Source organism: Mytilus trossulus, chromosome 8 (assembly GCF_036588685.1).
Source record: "Mytilus trossulus isolate FHL-02 chromosome 8, PNRI_Mtr1.1.1.hap1, whole genome shotgun sequence".
NCBI lineage: Eukaryota > Metazoa > Mollusca > Bivalvia > Mytilida > Mytilidae > Mytilus > Mytilus trossulus.
The window spans coordinates 6,814,355-6,837,521 of record NC_086380.1 but is presented as its reverse complement, the minus strand read 5'-3'; the positions used below and the strand labels follow the sequence as shown (position 1 = coordinate 6,837,521).

Below are 23,167 nucleotides of genomic sequence, written 5' to 3'. Positions count from 1 at the left end.
TAAAGAATGGGTTCACAGTCCTAGAACTTTTACAAAGAGGTACGTTTCTTTTCGTGTCTAATTTTGGTAATCAACAATACCTCTATTTTCATTTTGAGATCTGGACAATTTTACAGTTTGCTATTTCAACAGCTTCAGGCTTTGATACCATTGACTTGCGAAAAAAACCTTTCCAAGAACAATGGACCCACATGTAAGAATCAAATGGCCAATGCTTTACCACACAGTTTCCCTAAAGAGTAAAGTTAAACAGCTGAACCATGTGGTTTCTCAACAGCCACACTTGTACAAAGAAAAAACGTACTGTGGATCACATGTTTGTTCTAAGATCCCTTATTGAAAAACATACAAAAAAAGGGAGTAAACCTTTGTATGCATGCTTTATTGATTTTAAAAAAGCTTTTGATTCAGTTTGGCTTCAGGGGCTTTTCTATAAGCTGAGACAAATTGGTGTAAGTGATAAATTTTATCATATATTGAAAAACATGTATTAATACATCTATTAAACAATATCTACCAAGTATTAAACAACGAGTGATTGATCAGTGCACACAGGATCAATCATCAAAAATTCATGATTCATCAAAACTAAAATTTTACCAACAATTTCATAATTCAAAGCAGCGTAGTTCTTATGTTGATGTTCTAAGTAATAGATTAGAAAGGTCATCTCTGTGTAAAATTAGATTGAGTGCACACAATCTTGCTATTGAAAAGGGGCGATATCTAGGTTTAGCCACCGACGAACGAGTTTGTAATGTATGTAAATCAGGTGAGGTAGAAGATGAAAATCACTTTTTACTGAAATGTGAATTTTTTTCAAACTATAGATTTAACTTTAAAAATAAGATATTAAATATACTTCCTACATGTTGTAGTGAAAATCAGCTAAATATTAATAGTTGTATTAATAGTAATTCTTTAAAAGTCCTGAAAGTGACTAGTTCTTATATACATAAATGTATGATGTATAGAAACGAGATTTTAGCGTCTCATTTATAACATATTTAAATACTAGTAAATGTATGCTGTATTCATTGTTGTAATGCACTGTAATATGGGCCTTTGCCAATTATTGTAATTGTGTTTGTGCCAATAAAATATTTATATTTGTATTTGTATTGTATACCAATACTAAATTATGTGTCAAATCAGGTCATAATTTGACTGATTTTTTTCAATCTGATGTTGGGGTAAGACAGGGAGACAATTTAAGCCCAAATTTGTTCAAAATCTTTATTAATGAAATAAAGAATGATTTTGATATCTCTAGTGATCCAGTATTCTTGAATAAGAGTCCATTGAGTTGTTTGTTATATGCTGATGATATGGTATTGCTATCTTCAAGTGAAAAGGGACTGCAGACCTCTCTTAATAAGCTGTCATCTTATTGCTTGCAGTGGAACCTGAAAATAAACTATGAAAAAACTAAATGTGTGATATTTAACACATCTGGTCGCTTATTAAGTTCAAAATTTACCATCAATAATATCACTTTAGAAAATGTTAAACATTATAGATATTTGGGAGTTGTATTCTCAGCATCTGGTGCATTTACAGAGGCAAAGTCTGAACTTTACAAAAAGGGATTAAAGGCCTTTTTTAAACTAAGAAAATCATTTAGTGACTCACTTCCAAAAATTCCAACATTCATTCATATATATTTGACCATACAATTCAGCCAATTTTACTATATGGATCAGAAATATGGGGTGCTGGCAGTCCCTCGAAACTCAAGGATTCATCTTCTTTTTATAAACTATGTAATGATTTTATACTTGAAAAAATGAATGTAAAAAGTTGTAAATATATACTTGGTGTGAACAGAAAGAGCACAAATAATGCGGTTATGGCAGAAGTGGGACATTTACCAATACAATTGTCTATTTTAATAAGCATCCTTAAATATTGGATAACTTTAGAAAAATCTGAAGACATTTTACTTAAAGAAGCTCTGGCACTATCTAAAAGCCTACATGAAAAAGGTCACACTTCATGGTATAGTTATATTGTTAAAGTTTTGGAGCTTCTGGATCTCACTCCCAACAGTTTACTACATAAGACTAAATATTGTATTAAAAAAATAGTCATGGGAAAACTTAAAGGATTATATATAAAAGAATGGAAAAATAACATATTTAATGATGTAAGAAGTATTAATAACCAAAAAATAACCTTCGCACATTTCGTTTATTCAAAACGAATTTTAATTTTGAACCTTATTTAAACCTGCTAAACCCTCAACAAAGGCAGGCATTAACAAAACTAAGAATTGGGGACCATCAACTTTCAATTGAAACAGGGAGACACAAAAACATCCCAGCTCATGAGCGTATTTGTAAACTCTGTGAGGAGGAGGTGGAAGATGAGATCCACTTTCTCCTACAATGCAAAAAATTAGAAACATACAGAATGACATTTATTAAAGACATTTGTATTTCTTATCCTAATTTAAAGAAATGTAATGATGAAAATATGTTTATATGGCTAATGGGTTGTGATAATCTAGAAGTTCTAAAACACTTATGTAATTTAATAATCAGTCTCTGGACTGAGAGGGATAAACTGATAAAAATGTAAATACTTTGTTATGCCAATTCGCTGACCCAGTGAATCATTCATAGACCAAATTAAAATTTTATGGCACTAATGGCATCCATATAAAACAGCTTAAAATCATTTTTACATGCTCAATATATGCATATATAAATATCTGTGGTTTTAATTTTACTTTTGGGCTCATTTTCTTTATTCTATATTTTGTCATTTGCATATCATTAAGAATTAATAATAATCATTGTAACAAATTGCTTGTAATTATACTGCTCTTTTAGGGCGTCTTTGATTGACAATAAAAATATTGTATTGTATTGTATTGTATTGTATGAGCTTTAGTTTAGACTGTTGGACAGTGTAAATGAGCCTATTGGCATCACTTTTTTTCTGAATGTTTTTTTTTATTGTTTAAATTTGTTTTCTGGTATAACATTTATTAACGGCCAACTTTAATTATTTGAGAGATTTTCATCCATTAGGGATCGAGTCCATCCACAGGGGCTTGTTTAGTGGGTCAGACAAGGTTTTACTGTCAATGGCGATCGCTATCCTGTTTTTTTTTATATAGGACAGTGATCGCCATTGAACAGTAAAACCTCATCTGACCCACTAAACAAGCCCCTGTGGTCCATCTGAAATCGTCCTGAATCTTGATGTCATGTTGTGTACACACCAATTTATCTATATTATGTGTAAATTCTAAAAGAAGTTATGTTACATCCATTCATAAATAATTCAATTACTTTATCTAGCTGCAATCTAGCTGCAAACTTCCCTTATATTCTAGTCTTTCCTGTAATCTTACTGCAAACATATTTGTTTCTGCAAACTTGCCGCAAGCTTGCAGCAAAAAGCTGCAATGTTTGCAGGAGGTTTGCAGAGTTCTAGCTGCAAACATATGCAAACATTATTCATAGGGTTCCTGCAAGCTTTTTGTTTGCAACAGACCTGCAGCATGAAGCAGATCTGCTGCAAACATTTCAGTTCTGTAAGGGACGTCCAACGATGGTGAAGTTTACAGTTAAGTCCTTACCTGGTTAGTAAGATATAATGTTTTAGATAAAATGTAGAATATAATAAAGTCAACTTTGTACTAGTGTTAAAATCCCAAAAGTGCACTCCTCCAAACCCTAGAGCTTATGTATTTTTATCCCCAAAATGACGTCATAGGCCCAGCCAGGCTACCAGGACATCTGAAGTGGCCCGGGGAGGGGGGGGGACAAAATGGCCGGAACTACAACAATTATACATAAAACGGAGATTGAATAAAAGAAAAGAAAGTTAACCAAACCCCTGAAATATTTAAAGACTAACAGTAAAAGGCCTACCGTCACATATGACAGTGTCTGTGCGTACCCACATGCACATAGCCAAATTTGACATTGTGGGCTACGTGTAGTCTGTCAAATATTCATATATTGTCGGATTACCTATAAATGTGAAATAATTGGGAATTATCACTTAAAGTGAGAAAAAAAGATTATTCACAGAGATTTTAGGATTTGAGATGTAAAAATTTCTACTTTGAAAGAAAGGTTCAAATCTGATTTCATTTTTACTACGTCCCTATAAACATGATAAATACCCTTTTGTAGAAAACATCCTAGTTAGTTTTTAAATATTTTCTCTAAATATTAACTATAGTCATGATAAAGAAACTGAAGAAGGCCAATGGCTGAAACGTCTTAATAATTGGTTTAATACTACAATAATCATGATTATATAAACATGATAAAGTATGTTCCTAAATTGAATTTTAAAACAAGGACAAATAATTATCAAACGGATCTCATGAGTTTTAGACGTGATTATGGAATTTTATATGTTTATTGTATTACCTTAAATTATGTATACACTCAAACTTTATTTTAAGTCGTTTTAGATATATATATTGTAAAAGTTTTGTTTTTGTTTCGATTTTTTTAAAGAAAATAAGTTTCACTGGAGATTTTTATTAATATATATTTATTCGAATTCAGTATATTTTATTCTTTTAATGTGCATTTACATTTAATTTGGATTTTTGTAACAAATACCTTAAATACAAATTAAAACATCAGATTTGCCATTATATTTACTGAATTCACAAAGTCAGGAAATAACAGACAGTTCATTATTACATTGTTATAAAATAGGTTGCGGGTAGGCATCTACAAAAGTCAATTTTGCTATGCGTACCTGCATGCAGTTACACACAGACAATGCCTTTAATACTAGCTTATGCAGAATTTACTGGATTTTAGTCTTTTCTAGTACATGTACAGGTGACATAGTAATCAGATCTGCCAACTTTTCTGATTAATTGGGGATTACCCCCATGAGACATGTGAGAGGTGTTGAATTTTTGTAATTCATTATTATATTATACATGCAATAAACTAAGCACCTGATAATGGGCATTAAATATAGCTAAAGGGGTATTTCAGCACAGATACATGAATGATGTAACAAACTAATTTTATTCAGTATAAAATCAAGTTCAAAAGGATCATCACTGATGTATATATATACATTTTTAAATAGTTTATTTTTATTTTTTTATTTTCCCCCATTCATGCCATTTTACATTCAATGCATGCATTGGCATGTTGGTTTTATCCTGGGTTTTTTATATTAATTTTAAAGTTATTAATATTGAACATGTTGAAATTCATGAAATTAAGGGTTCCAATCTTACCACACCAGTATAAGCTTTGTGTAAAATTTAATATGCTGATTTTTTTCCTTCAAAATTCATCAATTAGCATGTTTAGTAAGTTTCAATTTTTGATCCTTTCAAGGTCATGAAGGTGAAAATTAAAAAATGTGCTTCAGAACATTTTATTAAACACATTTTTTGAAATTATTTGAAATTATTTGTTTTGAAATGTAAATAGAACTTCACTAAGAACTTAATCTTAATCCTATCTTCACAATTAAGCGAAGGTTCATGTATGTATAATCCAGACGGAGGGAGGGGGGATACATGCATGTTTCAGAATTTCTTTATTCTTGTATAATCTTTAGTGACACCTTAAACCATACAATGTCATCATTCCAGATCACTAATTGCTAATAATATTCTTATGTCATGTATGACAATAAAATAAATACTTACATGTTATTGATAAATATTTCTGCCCAAGGGTACTTGACCTGGACACTGATGACAATAGGTTATCTTCCTGTTGATATTAAAGTAATCTCAGTTTTAGTTCCCATCAATATATTAATATAGATCATGGATCATGTATATATAAGCAGTCAAGAATAAGAATTGTCAGTCATTCACAGATTTTGTTCATATTTGACTTGTTTAGTGGACTAAAGAGTACTTTATATTATTGGAGGATCATGGTTTTTGGTGTAAGTGGAGTTTTAAAATTATTTTTCACAATTCTTATTGGAAACTTTTGCTGAATGCATTTCACAATTACATGTAACAGGCTATTATTTAAACTTTGAATTATTTTTGGAATTTGCACATAATTTCTTGTGCTTGAAATTTTTTAATAAAATCCATGTTTATTCTATATTTTAATGTTCTGTGCTGAACACAACACTTTCAATTACAAAGTAAAAAGTACATTTTCAATAGAATGTACTGTGCCGCCCACAACACTAACTATACAAAATACATTGTACATGGTTGTATTGGAAAGTGGTCATGGTGTTATGCACCGCTCAAAACATTATGTCAAACATGTCAAAGACAAATGTATAATATCCCATCAAAGTATCATATTTTACATGAATTTTAAGAAAATCAATTACAAACTGACAAAAATATGTTTGAGGTTAAATTTTAGTTTGCCTGGACTATAATATATAATGAAAATCAGTTATTACACATTTATTAAATAACAAAATTAACTACATTAGTTACAGTTTATGTAGCGCCCAGGTGGTCGTGTGGTCTAACGGGACGACTGCAGTGCAGGCGATTTGGTGTCACGATATCACAATAGCATTGGTTCGAGAGATAAGGGAGAGAATCTTGTAATTTAATTGAAATTTGAAATTCAGGTACATTTAACAATGTTTAATTAGGTGTAAAAAAGGTAAGATTTATTTATTACTATTTTGATAGTTATTTTTACATTGGTTTTCAGATGAGTGATGAAGCAACAGTTTGCCTGAAGGAAAAGGATATTCAGAAGTTACGAGAGTCAGAAGGGGGTGTAGAGTTTGAAGTGGATGAATACCAAAATGGTAACTCATAAATATATAATATAGTTCTTAATAAATATCTTACATGATACTAAATACTAATGTTAAGCTTAATATTTAGCGCTTTGATATAAAATGATATAGATATAGCCTACAATTCTTGTTAACATCATTAATTAGATATTATATAAGCAATAATACAAAAAATGCAGTTTCATATTGTCTTTTTTGTTCAAACATACTTACTTTTTTAAACTTCAAACTCACTACAGTACATAATGTACATATAGTTGAAAATTTCACAGAGCAACCCACTTAAAATTCTGGAAATACTTAACATAAGATAAGAAGAATTGTTTAACTTAAAAAAATGTGTATTTAAAAAAAGCAAAAACTTTTTGTTCTCATTTGCTCTTCATTACATTGATGATTGCATTGCACTAATGCAGACATGACAGAACATTACAGAAAGGAAAATACAAACCATAATGCAAATCAAATCATATCCTTAAGTCAAATTTATGAATTTTGAAATTTGAAATCAGATTTTGGTGAATCACTTAATGTACATGAAGTGTTATATTATACTGTGAATCTGACATTATTTGTAGCACAAAGGGTGTATGGAGATGTACTGATTTTCAGGTAGCCTGCATATTGCTAACATAAAATATCAGCTGCTAAACACAGTAAAGAAGCTTTTTGTCAAGTGACCGTAACAAAATAGCTTTAAAAGGCTTCATATTGTACCAAGCAGCTGATATTTTACGATATCAGTATGCACAGAAAAATGGATATTCAATTTATTTGGTTGTATTTGCCCATTTTGCTTTATAGAAACTAATGATTTCATTAAATCATTGGAAAAATTCTTATTACAATTTAAAAACTCATTTGTAAAAACTATTATCAGTAAAGTTTAACCTTCAAAAGTATGCATTGACATTCTCACTACAGCTGATGAGGAAGAAGAAGAAGCATTCCCACCAGAGGACATTCTGAACAATGTCTACATACCTGATGAGGAGGATGAAGATGACGATGATGAGTTATCTCCCTTTCAAAAGTTGGCAAAGAAAATGGAGGATATATCTGGTGATGGTGGAGTGAAAAAGAGAGTTTTACACCCAGGAGGAGGAAGTATAGTCCCTGAAGGAGCAATTGTTAGGGGTAAGAAATATTGAAATCCTAATTTTAGACTTTTTAATTATTTACATAATTGCAAATTCAACAATTTTCCATTAGAAACAGAAAGGGTAAGTAACCCCATCAACAAGTATTCACTGTACAGTATTCAACAATAAGGAAAAGTCATAACACAAAATCTGACTGGATAGATGAAATATGAAATAATTTAAAAGAGAAAATTAACGGCTTGATGTAGGCTAAAGCCTAAAAATTAAAATGGCAGACAGCAACAAATGAGAGGACATTGGTGTAACAGCATACCATTCAACACTTGTTTACATTATAAAAATAAGTTTGAAAATGCTTGAATTGTCAAATTGTTACTAACCATGCCAAGTACTTTGACTTTTGGAAGAAATAATTGGCTTTTCATTAATTGGATGTACTTTTAAACAATTTTGTTTTATCATGTTTATTTTGGCTTGAATAAAGATTTTCACAATATAATTAGTGAATTTCTAGGGATAAACATGCTCACAAGATTTTATGTTTCCGTTTTTTATGTCCCATTTATGGGCATTATGTGTTCTGGTCTGTTGGTCTGTCTGTTCATCAGTCTGTCCATTCCATAACATCGTAATTATTATAAAAAATCATATATTATGTATGTATATGTTATCTGTTTGATTTACTTATTAATAAGCAGAGTTATTTGCCCCCTCCCATCTTTAGTGGTGGGCTGGGCATTTGTATCTAATCAACAATTTTGAATAATCAGAAATAAAACATTATAACCAATATATTCTAATTTTATTCCAGTTCATTACAATGCCTTCCTGGAGTATGCAGATGAACCATATGATTCCACTAGGTTGAGGAATGCACCAGAAAGATACAAACTTGGACAAAGTAAGATATTTGTTTGCGCTTATGTACATATTATTTTTGTGACTACATCCTTCATTAATTTTTGCGATAGATAATTCAGCTGATCTGTAAAGATTCATCTCCATGCCTTACTGTGTGACAACCCTTGATAAAAACTGGAGACAATAGGTAACACCCGGCCATGGAAAACTTTATTTTTGTAGAGCCTATGTGGTGGAGTGATCTAGCGTGTAGGTCATAGAGGTCATAGTGCGTATATGTACCATTGCTTAGTTAAGATTGTAATTGATTTAAAAGATTAAACAGGAATGTTTTTCCTATTCTAATGCTTATAAAACAGAAAGAATTAATGCCATTAAGCTTTAAAAAGGTATAATAAAATGAATTTCCAGAGAAACTTTATGGTCTTTTAAAACACATAACACCATGTCAAAACAAATAAAAAAAACTTCAAGGTGAAGGTTACTCCATTATTTGTTAGCCCCAAATTCATATAAATACACATGAAAATGGGATATCAACAACGGATTTAAAGGTAAATAGTAGCCAACAGCAAATAGAAAAAAATGAAAAATTGATTATGAATTACAGTCGATTCCACTTAATTGCATACCGCTTTATAGCATAATTCGGTTAATTGCATACTTTTCTCCTGCACAAAACCATTTCCCATTCACCTAATGTTAAATTGTCCGGTTATATGCATAGCCTTACAAGTGGCATTTCGGTTTATTGCATAGAAAATAATCGCCAGCTAGATATGCTCAGTTAAAACTGACGAGATTTTTGACCGGAAACGGCAATTTGGTAAGTATATTTTTCTTGAATGCATCATAATTTTCATTATTATTTCACATTTACTTGTGTGTTATTCAAATAAAGTTTTAAAACCGTATCTTTCGTGTTTATATGATTATAGAAAAGGCCTCGATGTGTATACAGGTAAAGTTTCCCATATTCTATTTTAAGCCTTGAGATCATAAAAATGTCAATCAGCTGATTGTTGTAAAAACACAACCATTCTATGATCTTCTATCTCAAAAGGTGTTAATTATTGATTGGATTTCAAACATTGTTCATAGATTATATTTTGGGTGAATTTTTAAAACATTAACGCCTGCTAATTATCGATCATTATCCAATGTGTAATTTCGTAATTCAGCTTGGGTGATCTACATTTATGTTAAATATTACAGGGCATTTATATATGGTTGAAGAATTTTATACATCAATCTTTCCTTTTTAATATTTTTCTAAAAGAAAATTAACTTCTGATTATTATATTTTCTCACTTTCAACACTCGTGTCCAGCAAATAACCCGTGCATGGCCCCATCACCTGTTAACTGCTTTGCATAAACGAAACTAGCGGTGTTAAAGTAACAGTGTCACATCACTGTGTAATTGGTAAATACTGAATATCAAAGGCAGTTCATTACACAATTATTGTTTACAATGATTATAAACTGTGTAGTATTGTTAAACAGTTTGTTTTAAACAAAGCGTAACAATTGAATTTGTACATCCGGGTCATAGAAACAAATCTATTTTTAGAACAATTTCCTTATCGTATCTCAGGTAAAGGAAAAGTCGGTACATAAATAAACAAAAAACAAAATGTGTTTATAAACTTTATTGAAAGAATACACAATGAAATAAAATGTATGACAGTAGACAAATAACTTTTATTAGAATAAATAAGCATTCATTATGTTGTAAGTGGACTATGGACGTACATCTTTCTTCTTTGCTGATCTGCACTATCGATGTCATTTGACTCCGTAATTTGTCATTTCGGATATAAGCACACTCCGCTTTATTGCATAATTTCGTCTGACAAATAGGCTATGCAAATAACCGGAATGTACTGTATAAGTATTAAGCATACATATATTTTCCAGAGGTTATTCAGGAAATATTGTATGCAAGCCATGATAGATTTATTGGAAATTTTAATCTTTATCTTACAGGGGATACAAGAGAGCAGCCAAGCACACACTACACTATTATTCGCCTCAGTTTGTGAAAATTATCATATTTGTCCCATTAATATTACAATAGAAAATAATGCAGTATAAAACACCTATCCCTGACTAATTGAATTTTAACAATCATGCAATAAGATTATTTAAGTTTATATATAAACTGCATTTACTTAATCTCTCTCTCTCTCTGACTTTCTCTGACTTTCCTATATACAACACTATAACATGTATGAATACATTTCACTGTATAATGATTTTAAGGACAAACATAAATTTGCTCATTGTATATAACTTAATTTTTTTCTCTTAACTAAAACATAGATAATATGAAACATTATTTATTAATCATTTAATAAATTTATATATATATATATAACTTTTTGTAATTATGACTAACATATTTAATAATCACCAGTGTTAAACTTACCAAAATCTTGATTATTTTTTCATAGTGTTAGGAATTTTAAAATCAGGCCATAATATTGGATAAAATTGTTGGTTTGGTATTTTTCTAGAAATTGCTCAAATATATTAATATTCATATTTTGATAAGCTCACTTACTGACTGGGTAACTCCCTTTTTCCTCTTGGGAAGTCATCCATAGAAGAAAATTTCAAATAATCTAAAATTTCACTGACAGAAATCTCAGTCTAAGGTTTTTCAACAGAAAACAGAATACACAGATCAGACTTAATTGGCAGGGTACTTACACATCACAACAACAAAAAAATAAAGATCTGAGAGTACTCACAGTTACTGACATCTAGTCAATATCAACTAATGAAATAATCATGGCAATGATGCTTGTCAGACTAAAATATCAACCGGTACACATCCAACATCTAATAGATTAAGTATAAAGATGTTAATTTTATTGTTATTTTCTCAGTGTATTGAAGACCATTCTGCTATTTTCTGCTCTTTTGTTGGGTTGCCTCTTTGACACATTCCCTTTTTCCATTCTTAATTTAAAAACAGTCAGAGAAAAACATGACCTTATGCAATGCCAATGTACAGGTACAGATTGTAGAGCCTTGGATGAATTATATCTTGATTTAACTATGAACCTAAATAAACTTTAGGTGAATTATTTGTTAGTTAAGATGAAATATTATTGTATTATAGATCAGCTACTTCCTGGATTAGAGATCTGCATTAGAACCATGAAGAAGGGAGAATTAGCTCAACTACTGGTTTCACCAGACTATGCATATGGTAAACTTGGTGTAGAACCCAGAATTCCTGGAAATTCAACAGGTAATGTGATATAGACAGGAGTTCTCAATTTTTTTATCTTTGGTGGTCCTGAAAATATTTACTGGTCCTCACTACTATGTCTAATGTGAAATACCAAAATTGTGTCTGTCATTTGCAAAAAATTATGGTCAAATTGAGCTAGTGAGGAGACATACTTTTCTCATTCCAATCAAAAATGTGAAAATGACAATAAAATTAAAGAAGTGATATTGAGCTTTAGAAAAAGTAAATTACATTGTGCAGTAAACCATACATCAGTCATCAGAAATGCTCCAGAACAATGACATTCTCTTACCCTTGTGTGGCAAGCTGTGTCTGACTCAATTTATGGTTGACAAGGATTCACAGTTTTCTTGTTTAATGTAGGTACTGCAGCTTATAATCTTCACTAATAAAAAAACAACCACTTGACATGACCAAAGTAGCAGAACAAACAAAAAGTGGCATTAAATGAAAAAATGACAAACACAAATTCCTATATAATTTTGAATGAGGCACAATTCACCAACACTGCAGAAAATGTAGTTGATTGTAAAATACCATAGCAACACAATGAAGTTGGCAAAATTATTTATTTTAATACAATCACAAAACATGTAAATTTTGAAACTGTAACTAATTTACAAGGCTTATTTTGCTACTTATTCAAAAGGTTATATATGATGTTTCATTTCTTGTGAATGACAACACTGACATGTTATTTATCCATTATTTACCTGTATTGTATGTACACATTTGTTGTTATTTTTAGTAATGTTTAAGTTGGAGCTGATGAATTTTGTTGAGCATGCAGGTATAGAGGATTATGACATGATGACAAAGGTAGGATAGTCTTTAAAAGAGGGACGAAAGATACCAAACAGTCAAACTCATAAATCTAAAACAAACTGACAACGCCATGGCTAAAAATGAAAAAGACAAACAGACAAACAAAAGTACACATGACACAACATAGATAACTAAAGAATAAACAACACAAACCCCACCAAAAACTAGGGGTGATCTCAGGTGCTCTGGAAGAGTGAGCAGATCCTGCTCCACATGTGACACCTGTCGTGTTGCTTATGTAGAAGATGTAACATGTTGTGGGTTGAGAAAATATTTATCTTTATCTTTATTTTAATTGAGCTGGATCCTATATAATTTCATCTGTTTTAATACAGTGTATAAAGAAAACATATCTAATAAAAAATAGTTAAATATAGAACTATGATAAGTTGGTTTGCACTGATAAGGTACATGTGAACCTTTTGTACAATTGGATACTTGATTTTGAGGCATTTTAACCAAACTTCTAAGTTAAATTTATCTTTAGAATCTAAGGATATGCAACTTAAATAGTATCCTTGACAATATACCACTGAAATAAAAATTCTATGTTTTTTTGTTGCAGGAAGAGAGGGATAAGATAGAATTCTCAGACATTCTAAAGTTTGTTGAGGTTGAAAGACAGGTAAGGAAATGTGGCACTTTAGCAGAACACACTTATATACATAAGTTTTTTCATGGGTTTCATTGAATATTTCATGAGGATATAAGAAAATGATTTTGTTTAAACTTTAAAAACAATAACTGCATTAATTGATATATCATTATTTAAAAATCTCTTTAATAAAGTAGTTTTGGTTTTAAAGTTAAATGTATCTACCTAAATTAAAATATACATGCTTATTTTTTTTAGGTTTTATTATTTTGTTTAGTTGTTTACTGTAACATAAATCTTAAATCTACTGTTTGTAATATTTATGTTGGGGCTTTTTGTAAGTAATGATGTAAAATCTTCAATTCTCTATTCTTTAATATTTCTTTATTCTCGATTTAGAATATCAATATTTTTCAAAGGTTTTCAGTCATTGGCTCATACTTTTCATGATCCAGCTAAATTTAAGGTAAAATTTCTCTATTATCTATTTAAATTTTAAATTTTCTTTATTCTGTACACTTTGGTCTTTTTATCTCTGATTTGTAAAAGCCTGTGCAAACTTTTTCTAATGCATTTATATTTGTTAAAAGGAAATTTGAATGAAAGCTATAGCATGTTCAGTTAGATTATAAAATCTCTGCACCTACAAAAGAAATGTTTTAAAGTTTTATAATATTTTGTGTATGGTAATTACATTTTTATTCAAAACAATAGGATTACTGTGGATTCATTATTATTTGTTGGATACCAATTTTCGTGGTTTAGTTGATATAGGTGAACCTCGAAAATAAATGTTCAATGAATGACAAATGTTTTATAGGCTTGTGTAAAGACTTCGGCAAAACCAGGAAATTAAATGTCCACACATATGCAAGTTTTCATTCATCCACGAAAATTAGTGCCCAAGAAAAGAAATGACTCCACAGTAGTATGAATATCAGCCAATTATTTACTTCAATCAAATTTTCATTTCAGCTTGGATTACAAGTGTATAAAGAACGGGCATTCCATAAGGCCTTTGGCCATTATAAAAAGGTACAGTATTTTTTCATTTATTATTTACAGTGAAAGTGTTGTTTCAGATATATTTGAAATTTAATTCTGTATAAGATTGAGAATTGAAAAGGGGAATGTGTCAAAGAAACAACCCAACCAAAGAGCAGAAAACAGTTGAAGGCCACCAATGGGTCTTCAATATAGCAGGAAAATCCTGCACCCTGAGGTATACATAATTATTAAAAGGATTGACAGTTCAGCGAGGAGCTATGTGTGTTGGTTTCCTCTGATATAAGCATGCTCTACAAGTTTGGAAGGGAGAAGTCTTAAGAAACTCAGTCTTTTGACATTATTGAATTCTTTCCTCACATAACGGACTCATGTTAAAATAGATATTTTGAAATGGACAATCCAAAATCATTGAATTGAATAATCTCCACTTTGCCCAAGCAATTTCATTTCGAAATACTTCATTTAAAAACTTATTACAAATCCATGTATGCCTGATGAGTCCGGTACACTAATCAGGAGTTGTTTTCATGAAGAGGTAATAATTACACCGGTTGCCTTGTGACAACCCCTGTTCTCAAGGTCATTAAATAATTGGTTCTTACTTTTAATGTAATAACAATAGCATTGTGACATAAGAAATGTACTGGAAAGTGCATGAATTCAAAAGTCCTCTACATGTGAGTAAAGTTTTGCTAATTCCTTATATCTTGACATTGCCATATTGTTATAGGTTCTCTGCATGATTTTCTTGTATAAATGACAAAATCAGAACATTTTTCTCTTTATTTTTAGGCAGCAATAATGCTAGAATCAAGGCACGTTAAAGATGAAGAGGAGGAGAAAGTTCACAGGGGGAAGCTGTTTACTCTGTACTCTAACATGGCTGTGTGTGCATCAAAACAAAATAAATTTAATCTGGTGATGACCTACTGCAACAAGGGAAGAGAAATAGAGCCAAACAATGTCAAACTTCTCTTCCTTCAAGGAAAGGTAAGTAAAGGTAGCATGTAAAGTCAAGCATCTCTGAATACTGTGAATTTATTTATTTTCGTGGGTACCAATTTTCGTGGATTAAGAAAAACTTGCATATTCGTGGATATTTAATTTTGTGGTTTTGCTCAAGTCTGCATACAAACCTATAGAAAAATTATCATTCCTTGAATATTTAGATTTGTGGTTTTACTGTGCCCACGAAATCCACAAAAATTGGTATCCAACGAATAATAATGAATCCACAGTATCTAGACAAGAACTTTACCCAAATAAAGGTGCAACATTTTGACAAAAAGAACAATTTATTTCTCATTTGGCATTTAAAATAACTAAGCTTCAGTGTGAACCATCAATATATATTATTATAGTTTGATCTGAAGGGAGCAGTGAACTATTTAACTATGAAATATTATGGTAGGAATGCCTTTTACTGTCAGACATCAAACAGTAATTTTCTGCTGCTGTTATTGGTTAAAATTTTACCTTGATTTGTCAAAATATTCTTATCTGATTTGTCAGAAATTTTAAATAATTATTGTTACCTTTGATTTTAGAAATGAATTAACATGATTTGTCAAAATAAGTTGGTTTTGTTATTGTCTGAAAGAAAGTGTTCATTTTATCTTCATGCACCAAAAATGATCTACCTTTAACATCATTTGGCAAGAATTTTTACTGTTATTCATCATGAAGGTCATGGCCCTCAAAGATGTAAATAAAAAAAGGGGGGGGGGGGGGGGAGAGAGAACAAGAAAGATATAAAAATATGGTTAGTTATCCCTAAAATGTGTTTGTCCATTTTATTGTTTTGTTGGGCAACTGTTGCTTTCTCGTGTACCAATAATCCTACTTTACTGAAATTGCTTTCAGGCACATCGAAGGAGCTCCCACTTTGAAGTAGCACGAGACATGTTGAAGAGGGCCCAGAGGATGAACCCAAATAACACAGAAATAAACAAAGAGCTCCAGGAATTGGACAAGTAATAAACATAACAGGATGAATAAGTCCATTGTTATTGCATACATGAGTTTTTTTCAGAAATACAAGATGAATACATGATTTCGATGAGGATTGCGTTTTTTTAAGACCTCTATTATCCATGAAATATAATTTTTATTTAGTATAAATGATTCTTAAAAAGTTCTTGGGAAAACACAAATAGAAAAAATAGCACAAATATTATTTGTCTTAAATATGTAAAAAATTTTGTATATGCAGATATGAAAAAAGCTGTGATAGAAGTATGCATGAAAATAAGTTGTAATGATAGTAGTTGATTAAAATTGAGTTAGATAGATTTGAATTGCTTGTTTAAAATAGAAGATTTATACATTTTTTGTAGAGACATTAAAAAGTTTAGTTTGGTAGAAAAGGACATGTATCAAAAGATGTTCTCGAAACCTACAGGACAGTCAGCTGAAGGTAAGTTACTTAGGTAAGATACACAGAAACTATCTAAAGTACACAGAAACTGTCTAAAGTATACAAAACTGTCTAAAGTACACAGAAACTATCTAAAGTACACAGAAACTGTCTAAAGTATACAAAACTGTCTAAAGACTGTCTAAAGTACACAGAAACTATCTAAAGTACACAGAAACTGTCTAAAGACTGTCTAAAGTACACAGAAACTATCTAAAGTACACAGAAACTGTCTAAAGTACACATAAACTGTCTAAACTCTACATAAACTGTCTAAAGTACACAGAAACTGTCTAAAGTACACACAAACTGTCTAAAGTACACACAAACTGTATAAAGACTGTCTAAAGTACACAGAAACTATCTAAAGTACACAGAAACTGTCTAAAGTACACAGAAACTGTCTAAAGTATACAGAAACTGTCTAAAGTACACAGAAACTGTCTAAAGTATACAGAAACTGTCTAAAGTACACAGAAACTGTCTAAAGTATACAGAAACTGTCTAGTGTATACAGTCAACCATAAGAAAATACAATAAATTCATATCACAGTCATTTTCTACCATTTCTCATCTGTGAGTTGCATTGATAGTCATTGATCAAAAATGCACCTAAGCATCAAACCATTACACATCTGACAGTGTAACCATTATGGTTCAAACTCCTTTATATATGTCTAGTATAAATATATATTTTAGAATAATCACTTGGAAGTTCTATATATATTTTTCCCTATTGCAGATATTTCCAAATTGTCAAGCATTAACATGAACTTGAAATTACTTTGAAACATGTCATGCTTGTGCATGCACCATTACGTAATTGAGTACTGACAGGAAAAGCAATCAATCAACATATCAAATAAAACAGTTCAGCCATCTTAAATTATAACACTGATATAGAATTGAAGTGAATTATACATTCAGTTTTGTCTAAGAAATTGATTCATCTTCATTTGTTGTATTCTATTAACTCTTTAGAGCCTTTGGTTTAATGTTAAAGACTCTTTTGGTTTCCTCTAAAAATGTCAATTTACAATATCTAGTATTGTTTGTTGCTGATTCATTGAATTCTGCCAACATCAGGTTTTATTTTCAGAAGATTTTCGCAACATCACACATTTTCTTAGGTTGCCACTGTAACATATATTTTCATGCCCCATCTACTATTGTAGAAGGGCATTATGTTTTCTGGTCTTTGCATCTGTCCGTTCGTCCGTTTGTTTGTTCGTCTGTCCTGCTTCAGGTTAAAGTTTTTGGTCAAGGCTTTGAAACTTAGTATACATGTTCCTTATGATATGATCATTCTAATTTTAATGCCAAATTAAAGTTCTGACCTTAATTTCACCGTCCACTGAACATATAAAATGATAGTACGAGTGGGGCATCTGTGTACTGGGGACACATTCTTATTTCACTCTTTTTCTTTTTAAAGAAGATTATATTTTAGACATGATTTATCAATATAAAGAACATTTTGAAATATTATACAATTTTAGAAAAAGAGAAAGAGAACTTGAAAGCAAAGAAAAAGTTAGAAAAAAATTTGAATGTTACAGATGATTTTCAGAAGATGGTTGAAGAAAAACTACTGTAAGTTTCATTTTAAATATTATTAGTGCATCACTTTATAATATGCTATTAGATTTACATCTGGAGAAAAAGTTTATTAGATATTGTGTGTCTTAAAAGAATTATTTATCATAATTTGCACACATGTAGTAAGAGTAACACATTCATTATACCCATTGTTTATCTGTCAGTATGACTATCCTTCTGTCTGTGCATAATGTCCCATGCAATTTTCATTGCCTTTTTCTCAGAAAATAGAAAATAATTTCCTATAAGTTGTTATAACGCATTATGCCAGCATGTTCTTTGCCACTGGATATTAAACAACCATCCAACACCATTGTCTGTTTAACTGAGATATAACATTATGCTAATGAAAACATTTATTAACAAGATAGTGTGATATGGTTTCACTTTACTACATATCAGAGCTTCCTAAATTGTGAATGTTTGGATCATAGTACAGATTATTTCAGTAAATTAAAAAGCATTCAAAGAAGTAACACTATTATCTTGTTCGTGTAAGTATGGAATACAGTTTCTTTGCTTTTTGTGTGTGTGTTTTTAGCTCCCCTGGTCCAAAGGGCCAAGTGACCTTTTCTCATCACTTTTGTGTCTGTTGTCCGTCATCATGGTCGTCCAACATCGTCTGTTATCTTTTACAAAAATCTTCTCCTTTGAAACTACTGTGCCATATTAAACCAAACTTGGCTACAATCATCATTGGGATATCAAGTTTAAAAATGTGTCCAAGATGGCCACCATGGCTAAAACTAGAACAAAGGGGTAAAATTCAGTTTTTGGCTTATATCTTCAAAACGAAAGCATTCAGAGCAAATCTGACATGGAATAAAATTGTTTATCAGGTCAAGATCTACATGCCCTGAAATTTTGAGATGAATTGATCAACCAGTTGTTAGGTTGCTGTCCCTGAATTGGTAATTTTAAGGAAATTTTGCCGTTTCTGGTTATTATCTTGAATATTGTTATAGATAGAGATAAACTGTAACAGCAATAATGTACAGCAAAGTAAGACCTAAAAATAAGTCAACCTGACCAAAATAGTTAATTCACCCCCTAAGGAGTTATTGCCCTTTATGGTAATTTTTTAACAATTTTCATAAATTTTTTTACTAACTTTTCCATTGTAAATACTGGGTCATGTTCATTATAGATAGATATAATTGTTAGCAGCAAAAATGATCAGTAAAGTAAGATCTTCAAACACATCACTATCACCAAAACACCACATTGTCATGAATCCATTTGTGTCTTTGTTTAATAATCACATAGACCAAGGTGATGGACACAGGCTCTTTAGAGCCTCTAGTTTGTTGTTGTTTCTGCTGCGCATGCATTGACTTTGTGTCATGAATATATAGCTTGTATCCTTTGTTTTTCTATAAGAATACAAAATTTTACTTTTTTACTTTTTGCAACTTCTCTAGTATGCATTTTTTTCGTAGTGAGTTCATTAAAGATGATCTACAAGATGACATGCCATTCCCAGCCTTGAACTTGTCTGTTGGGGAGATAGCATGTATTATGGAGAAATGTGAGAATCTTGGATTAAACTGTAAACAGATTGGTTCCGTAAGTATAAACTTATTGGTACTATAAGTTAGTATTCAAAAAAGAAATTAAAATTGGAAAGATGATGCAATTTTAAAATTCTGTCAAATATAATATTGTTGTTTTACGTGTGCTTAGCTCAATAAAATTAAGAATGGAAATGGGGAATGTGTCATAAAGACCAGAATAGGACCAAGCAGCCAAATTCAGCCCAATGCCACCACATGTCTTTGACACTTCGAGGAAAATTCCATACCATGTAACAGTGCTTAGCTGACCCCTAAACAAAAATATGTACTAGTTTAGTGTAAATGGACGTCACACTAAACTCCAAGACATAAATGAACTAAAATTAAAAATAAACATGTTTTCATTTGTAAATTAATGGAATAAGAATAAATGAGACCAAATGACATTTAAATTAACAACAACAGGTCAGTGATCATGTTGATGGCCTTCAACAATGAGCAAAACCTAAACTGCATAGTAAGCATTCATTCTATCTACTGCACCTTTTGTTATTCATTTCCAATCATCGAAAAATATCTATAAAATCATTCTGTTCAAGTTTCTACTAGAAATACTGTTTGAGAGAGAGAATATACAGTAGGACATGGGTGCTTTAGAAACAATAGTAAATTCCCTGCTGCATATCTAGATATGGCTTTAATCATGTGATGTATTTATTATAGGGTCAACATTATAGACTCAAGATAACAAAGATGAAGAAAGAGGGAACAGCATAAACTAGTCAAGTCATTACACATGTCCAAATGTTAATGTCCATTAGTATTATATACAATGTGAATGTAGAGGACTGTTATGTGTAATCTAGTTTGAGTTACTTCAAAAAGGGAAAAACCCAATAGTGAATTTACCTTGCAGTATTAATCAAACTGTAGTAGAAGTGTAGTGTACAAATGATTGAAAAAAGGTTGCGTAATATGTGATGGAGTAAAATGAAGAAAACAAAAACAGAATAATGATACATCATCATTAAAGGCTGTTCCATAAAATATCATGTCCCCCAAGGGGATGGCACTTTTTTTTAATCACCACCACCCACAGAAATAAAAGTAGATTAGAACAAGACTTCCTTTGCATTTTGCTATTTCAAATACAACCACCCAAATTAAATTTTAAGAAATTGCCTTCCCTGAGGGGACGTATTTCCTGGAACAGCCTTTAGAAAAATTGACTATTATCATTATGAACAAATATTGTAAAACTATGCAATGTATATTTAAAGCAATAGTTAAATGAAAAAAAAACCACAGAAACAGAATAGAGAACTATTGACACACCGGACGCTCAAATAATTTCACCTGAGATTTAACGGTTGTTTAATGTTCTCTGACAGAAATACAGTCTTTTTTGTATTTTATATGATTTTCGTTGTCATGGTTTTTATAATTGATAATTCTCTTTTAGTCACAGTTTATGAAAGTTATGATTAACAGATAACTGAATTTTGTATTTTTAGAAATTCAAGGATGCAATGTACAGTTTTGTACTTGTGTTTTATAAACTAATTTCTAAAATGTTTAAGCAAGTATAAGCTTTCTTCTGTCAATTTTAGTTCTAAATTTGTAAGACATGGTTTTCATACTTTAGAATAAATTTTATTTCAAATGATTTGCATCGTTTTCCAAGTTTTAAGTACCAAACATTCAATTTTCATCAAGCCGTCCACTTTTATGTAAATATGTATATTGTATATAGAATCATTATTGAAATGAAAAACTTATAAAAATGAAAGTAGTTTCTAGTTTCAGAGAAACTTTATTAAGTTGGATATTTTACTAGGCAAGTTAAATTTCCTAATCCTATTTTTATTATTGTACATGTATGTTCATAGAATTTTTTCCAACAACATGAAAGTTAATTGGTATAAATGTCTTTTATGTTTTGATTTTACAATTTTAAAAAGAAAATGTAAGAAGTTTTTATAAATATGAACTAAACTTTTTTTTCTTAAAATAACTGAGCAAAAAATTGCTTCAGGCTGTTGTATTTTATACTAAAAAATCAGACCTTTAGTTTAAGGATTGACAATAAACACCATTCTAAGCATGATTGCACAGTTCAGATCTGTCACTAGAAGATTGATTGTGTTTGCAAACTACAACCTGTGAACTTTTCATTTTTAATGATTTTGCTTCATTTATTTCAAATCTATTAAAACAAAGTTCTCTTTTTGAAAATCTAAATATATATTTTTCATTACTAATATTAAAAAAATAATGTCCATTAAATGTACCAAATTACAGTGTCACTTATATTTTACTTTAAACACCAATTGAAGAGAGCCATTATTGTCATGATACCCCCATTTGCTGTGTTCCTAACATTACTGTTGTAATTCACATGTTATATAATGCACCAATGTATTACTTCTATAGTGTAGCCTTCCTTTATAAACCACATATGTTTAATTAAGCACCACTGTATGATACAAATAGCAGAAATAGTGTTTAAAAGTTTTGTAAATATACAAGTACTGGAAGGTTTCTATACCATTTGAGGTATTTTCAAATATCTAATTTTAAGATGAACTTTAGAATCATTTGATTCACTGGTGCTTTGTGAATATTTCTAAATAATTATGATATAGTATTTCTTTGATTAATGAACATTAAATTTATATCACAAGTTATACCAGTTTCTTATTTTTTTGTGTACAACCATTTTCTTTCAAACTTTACAGTACTGAGAATGTTTATGACATCTACTAGCTTTTTTAGTGTATATTGTCAAATATGAGCAAAAGTAGCTGCTTGTAAATCAGGGATGTTTCTATTTTTTTGTTTTTTTGTTTTTTTTGTCTTAACCTTTTATAGTTTTTTCTATAAATGATAAAACCAGATTCCCATGTTTGTTTTTATTTTTGCCTGATTGTGATATCTCCTAAATTGATGTTTATGCCCCATTTATAATGCCTCATAGATGAGCATTATGTTTTTTTGTCTGTGCTTCTGTTCTTTCATCTGTTTGTCCATCCGTCCATTTTTAGCTCACCTGGCCCGAAGAGCCAAGTGAGCTTTTCTCATCACTTGGCATCCGGCTTCCTGTGTCCGTCGTCCGTCGTTGTTAACTTTTACAAAAATCTTCTCCTCTGAAACTGCTGGGCCAAATTTAACCAAACATTGCCAAAATCATTATTGGGGTATCTAGTTTAAAAATTGTGTCTGGTGACCCGCCCAAACCAACCAA

The 23,167-nt window shown here is 30.7% G+C and overlaps 1 protein-coding gene across 2 annotated transcripts; it reads left to right on the top strand.

The window, feature by feature from the left end:
* The first annotated feature begins 53 nt into the window (after positions 1-53).
* On the top strand, positions 54-22,820 carry LOC134728195 (inactive peptidyl-prolyl cis-trans isomerase FKBP6-like). 2 transcript variants are annotated; one of them, XM_063592701.1, is made up of 14 exons: positions 54-193; positions 6,648-6,747; positions 7,663-7,875; positions 8,653-8,742; positions 11,832-11,963; positions 12,715-12,785; positions 13,357-13,416; positions 14,362-14,421; positions 15,187-15,384; positions 16,258-16,367; positions 16,731-16,810; positions 18,310-18,403; positions 19,849-19,975; positions 20,647-22,820. In XM_063592701.1, exons 1-14 carry the CDS (start codon positions 182-184, stop codon positions 20,698-20,700), a joined length of 1,401 nt encoding a protein of 466 aa, XP_063448771.1. In that variant the 5' UTR covers positions 54-181; the 3' UTR covers positions 20,701-22,820. The 2 variants fall into 2 exon arrangements, with proteins under 2 accessions (XP_063448771.1, XP_063448772.1); XM_063592702.1 differs by lacking the exon at positions 54-193 and adding an exon at positions 5,702-5,901.
* Positions 22,821-23,167: the final 347 nt, after the last annotated feature.

What these genes read in the sequence shown, in the direction of transcription:
- LOC134728195 (XM_063592701.1), top strand. An exon ending in TGAAGGAGCAATTGTTAGGG is followed by an intron (nt 7,876 to 8,652) that starts GTAAGAAATATT and finishes ATTTTATTCCAG; the next exon opens with TTCATTACAATGCCTTCCTG. An exon ending in TACAGGACAGTCAGCTGAAG is followed by an intron (nt 16,811 to 18,309) that starts GTAAGTTACTTA and finishes ATACAATTTTAG; the next exon opens with AAAAAGAGAAAGAGAACTTG.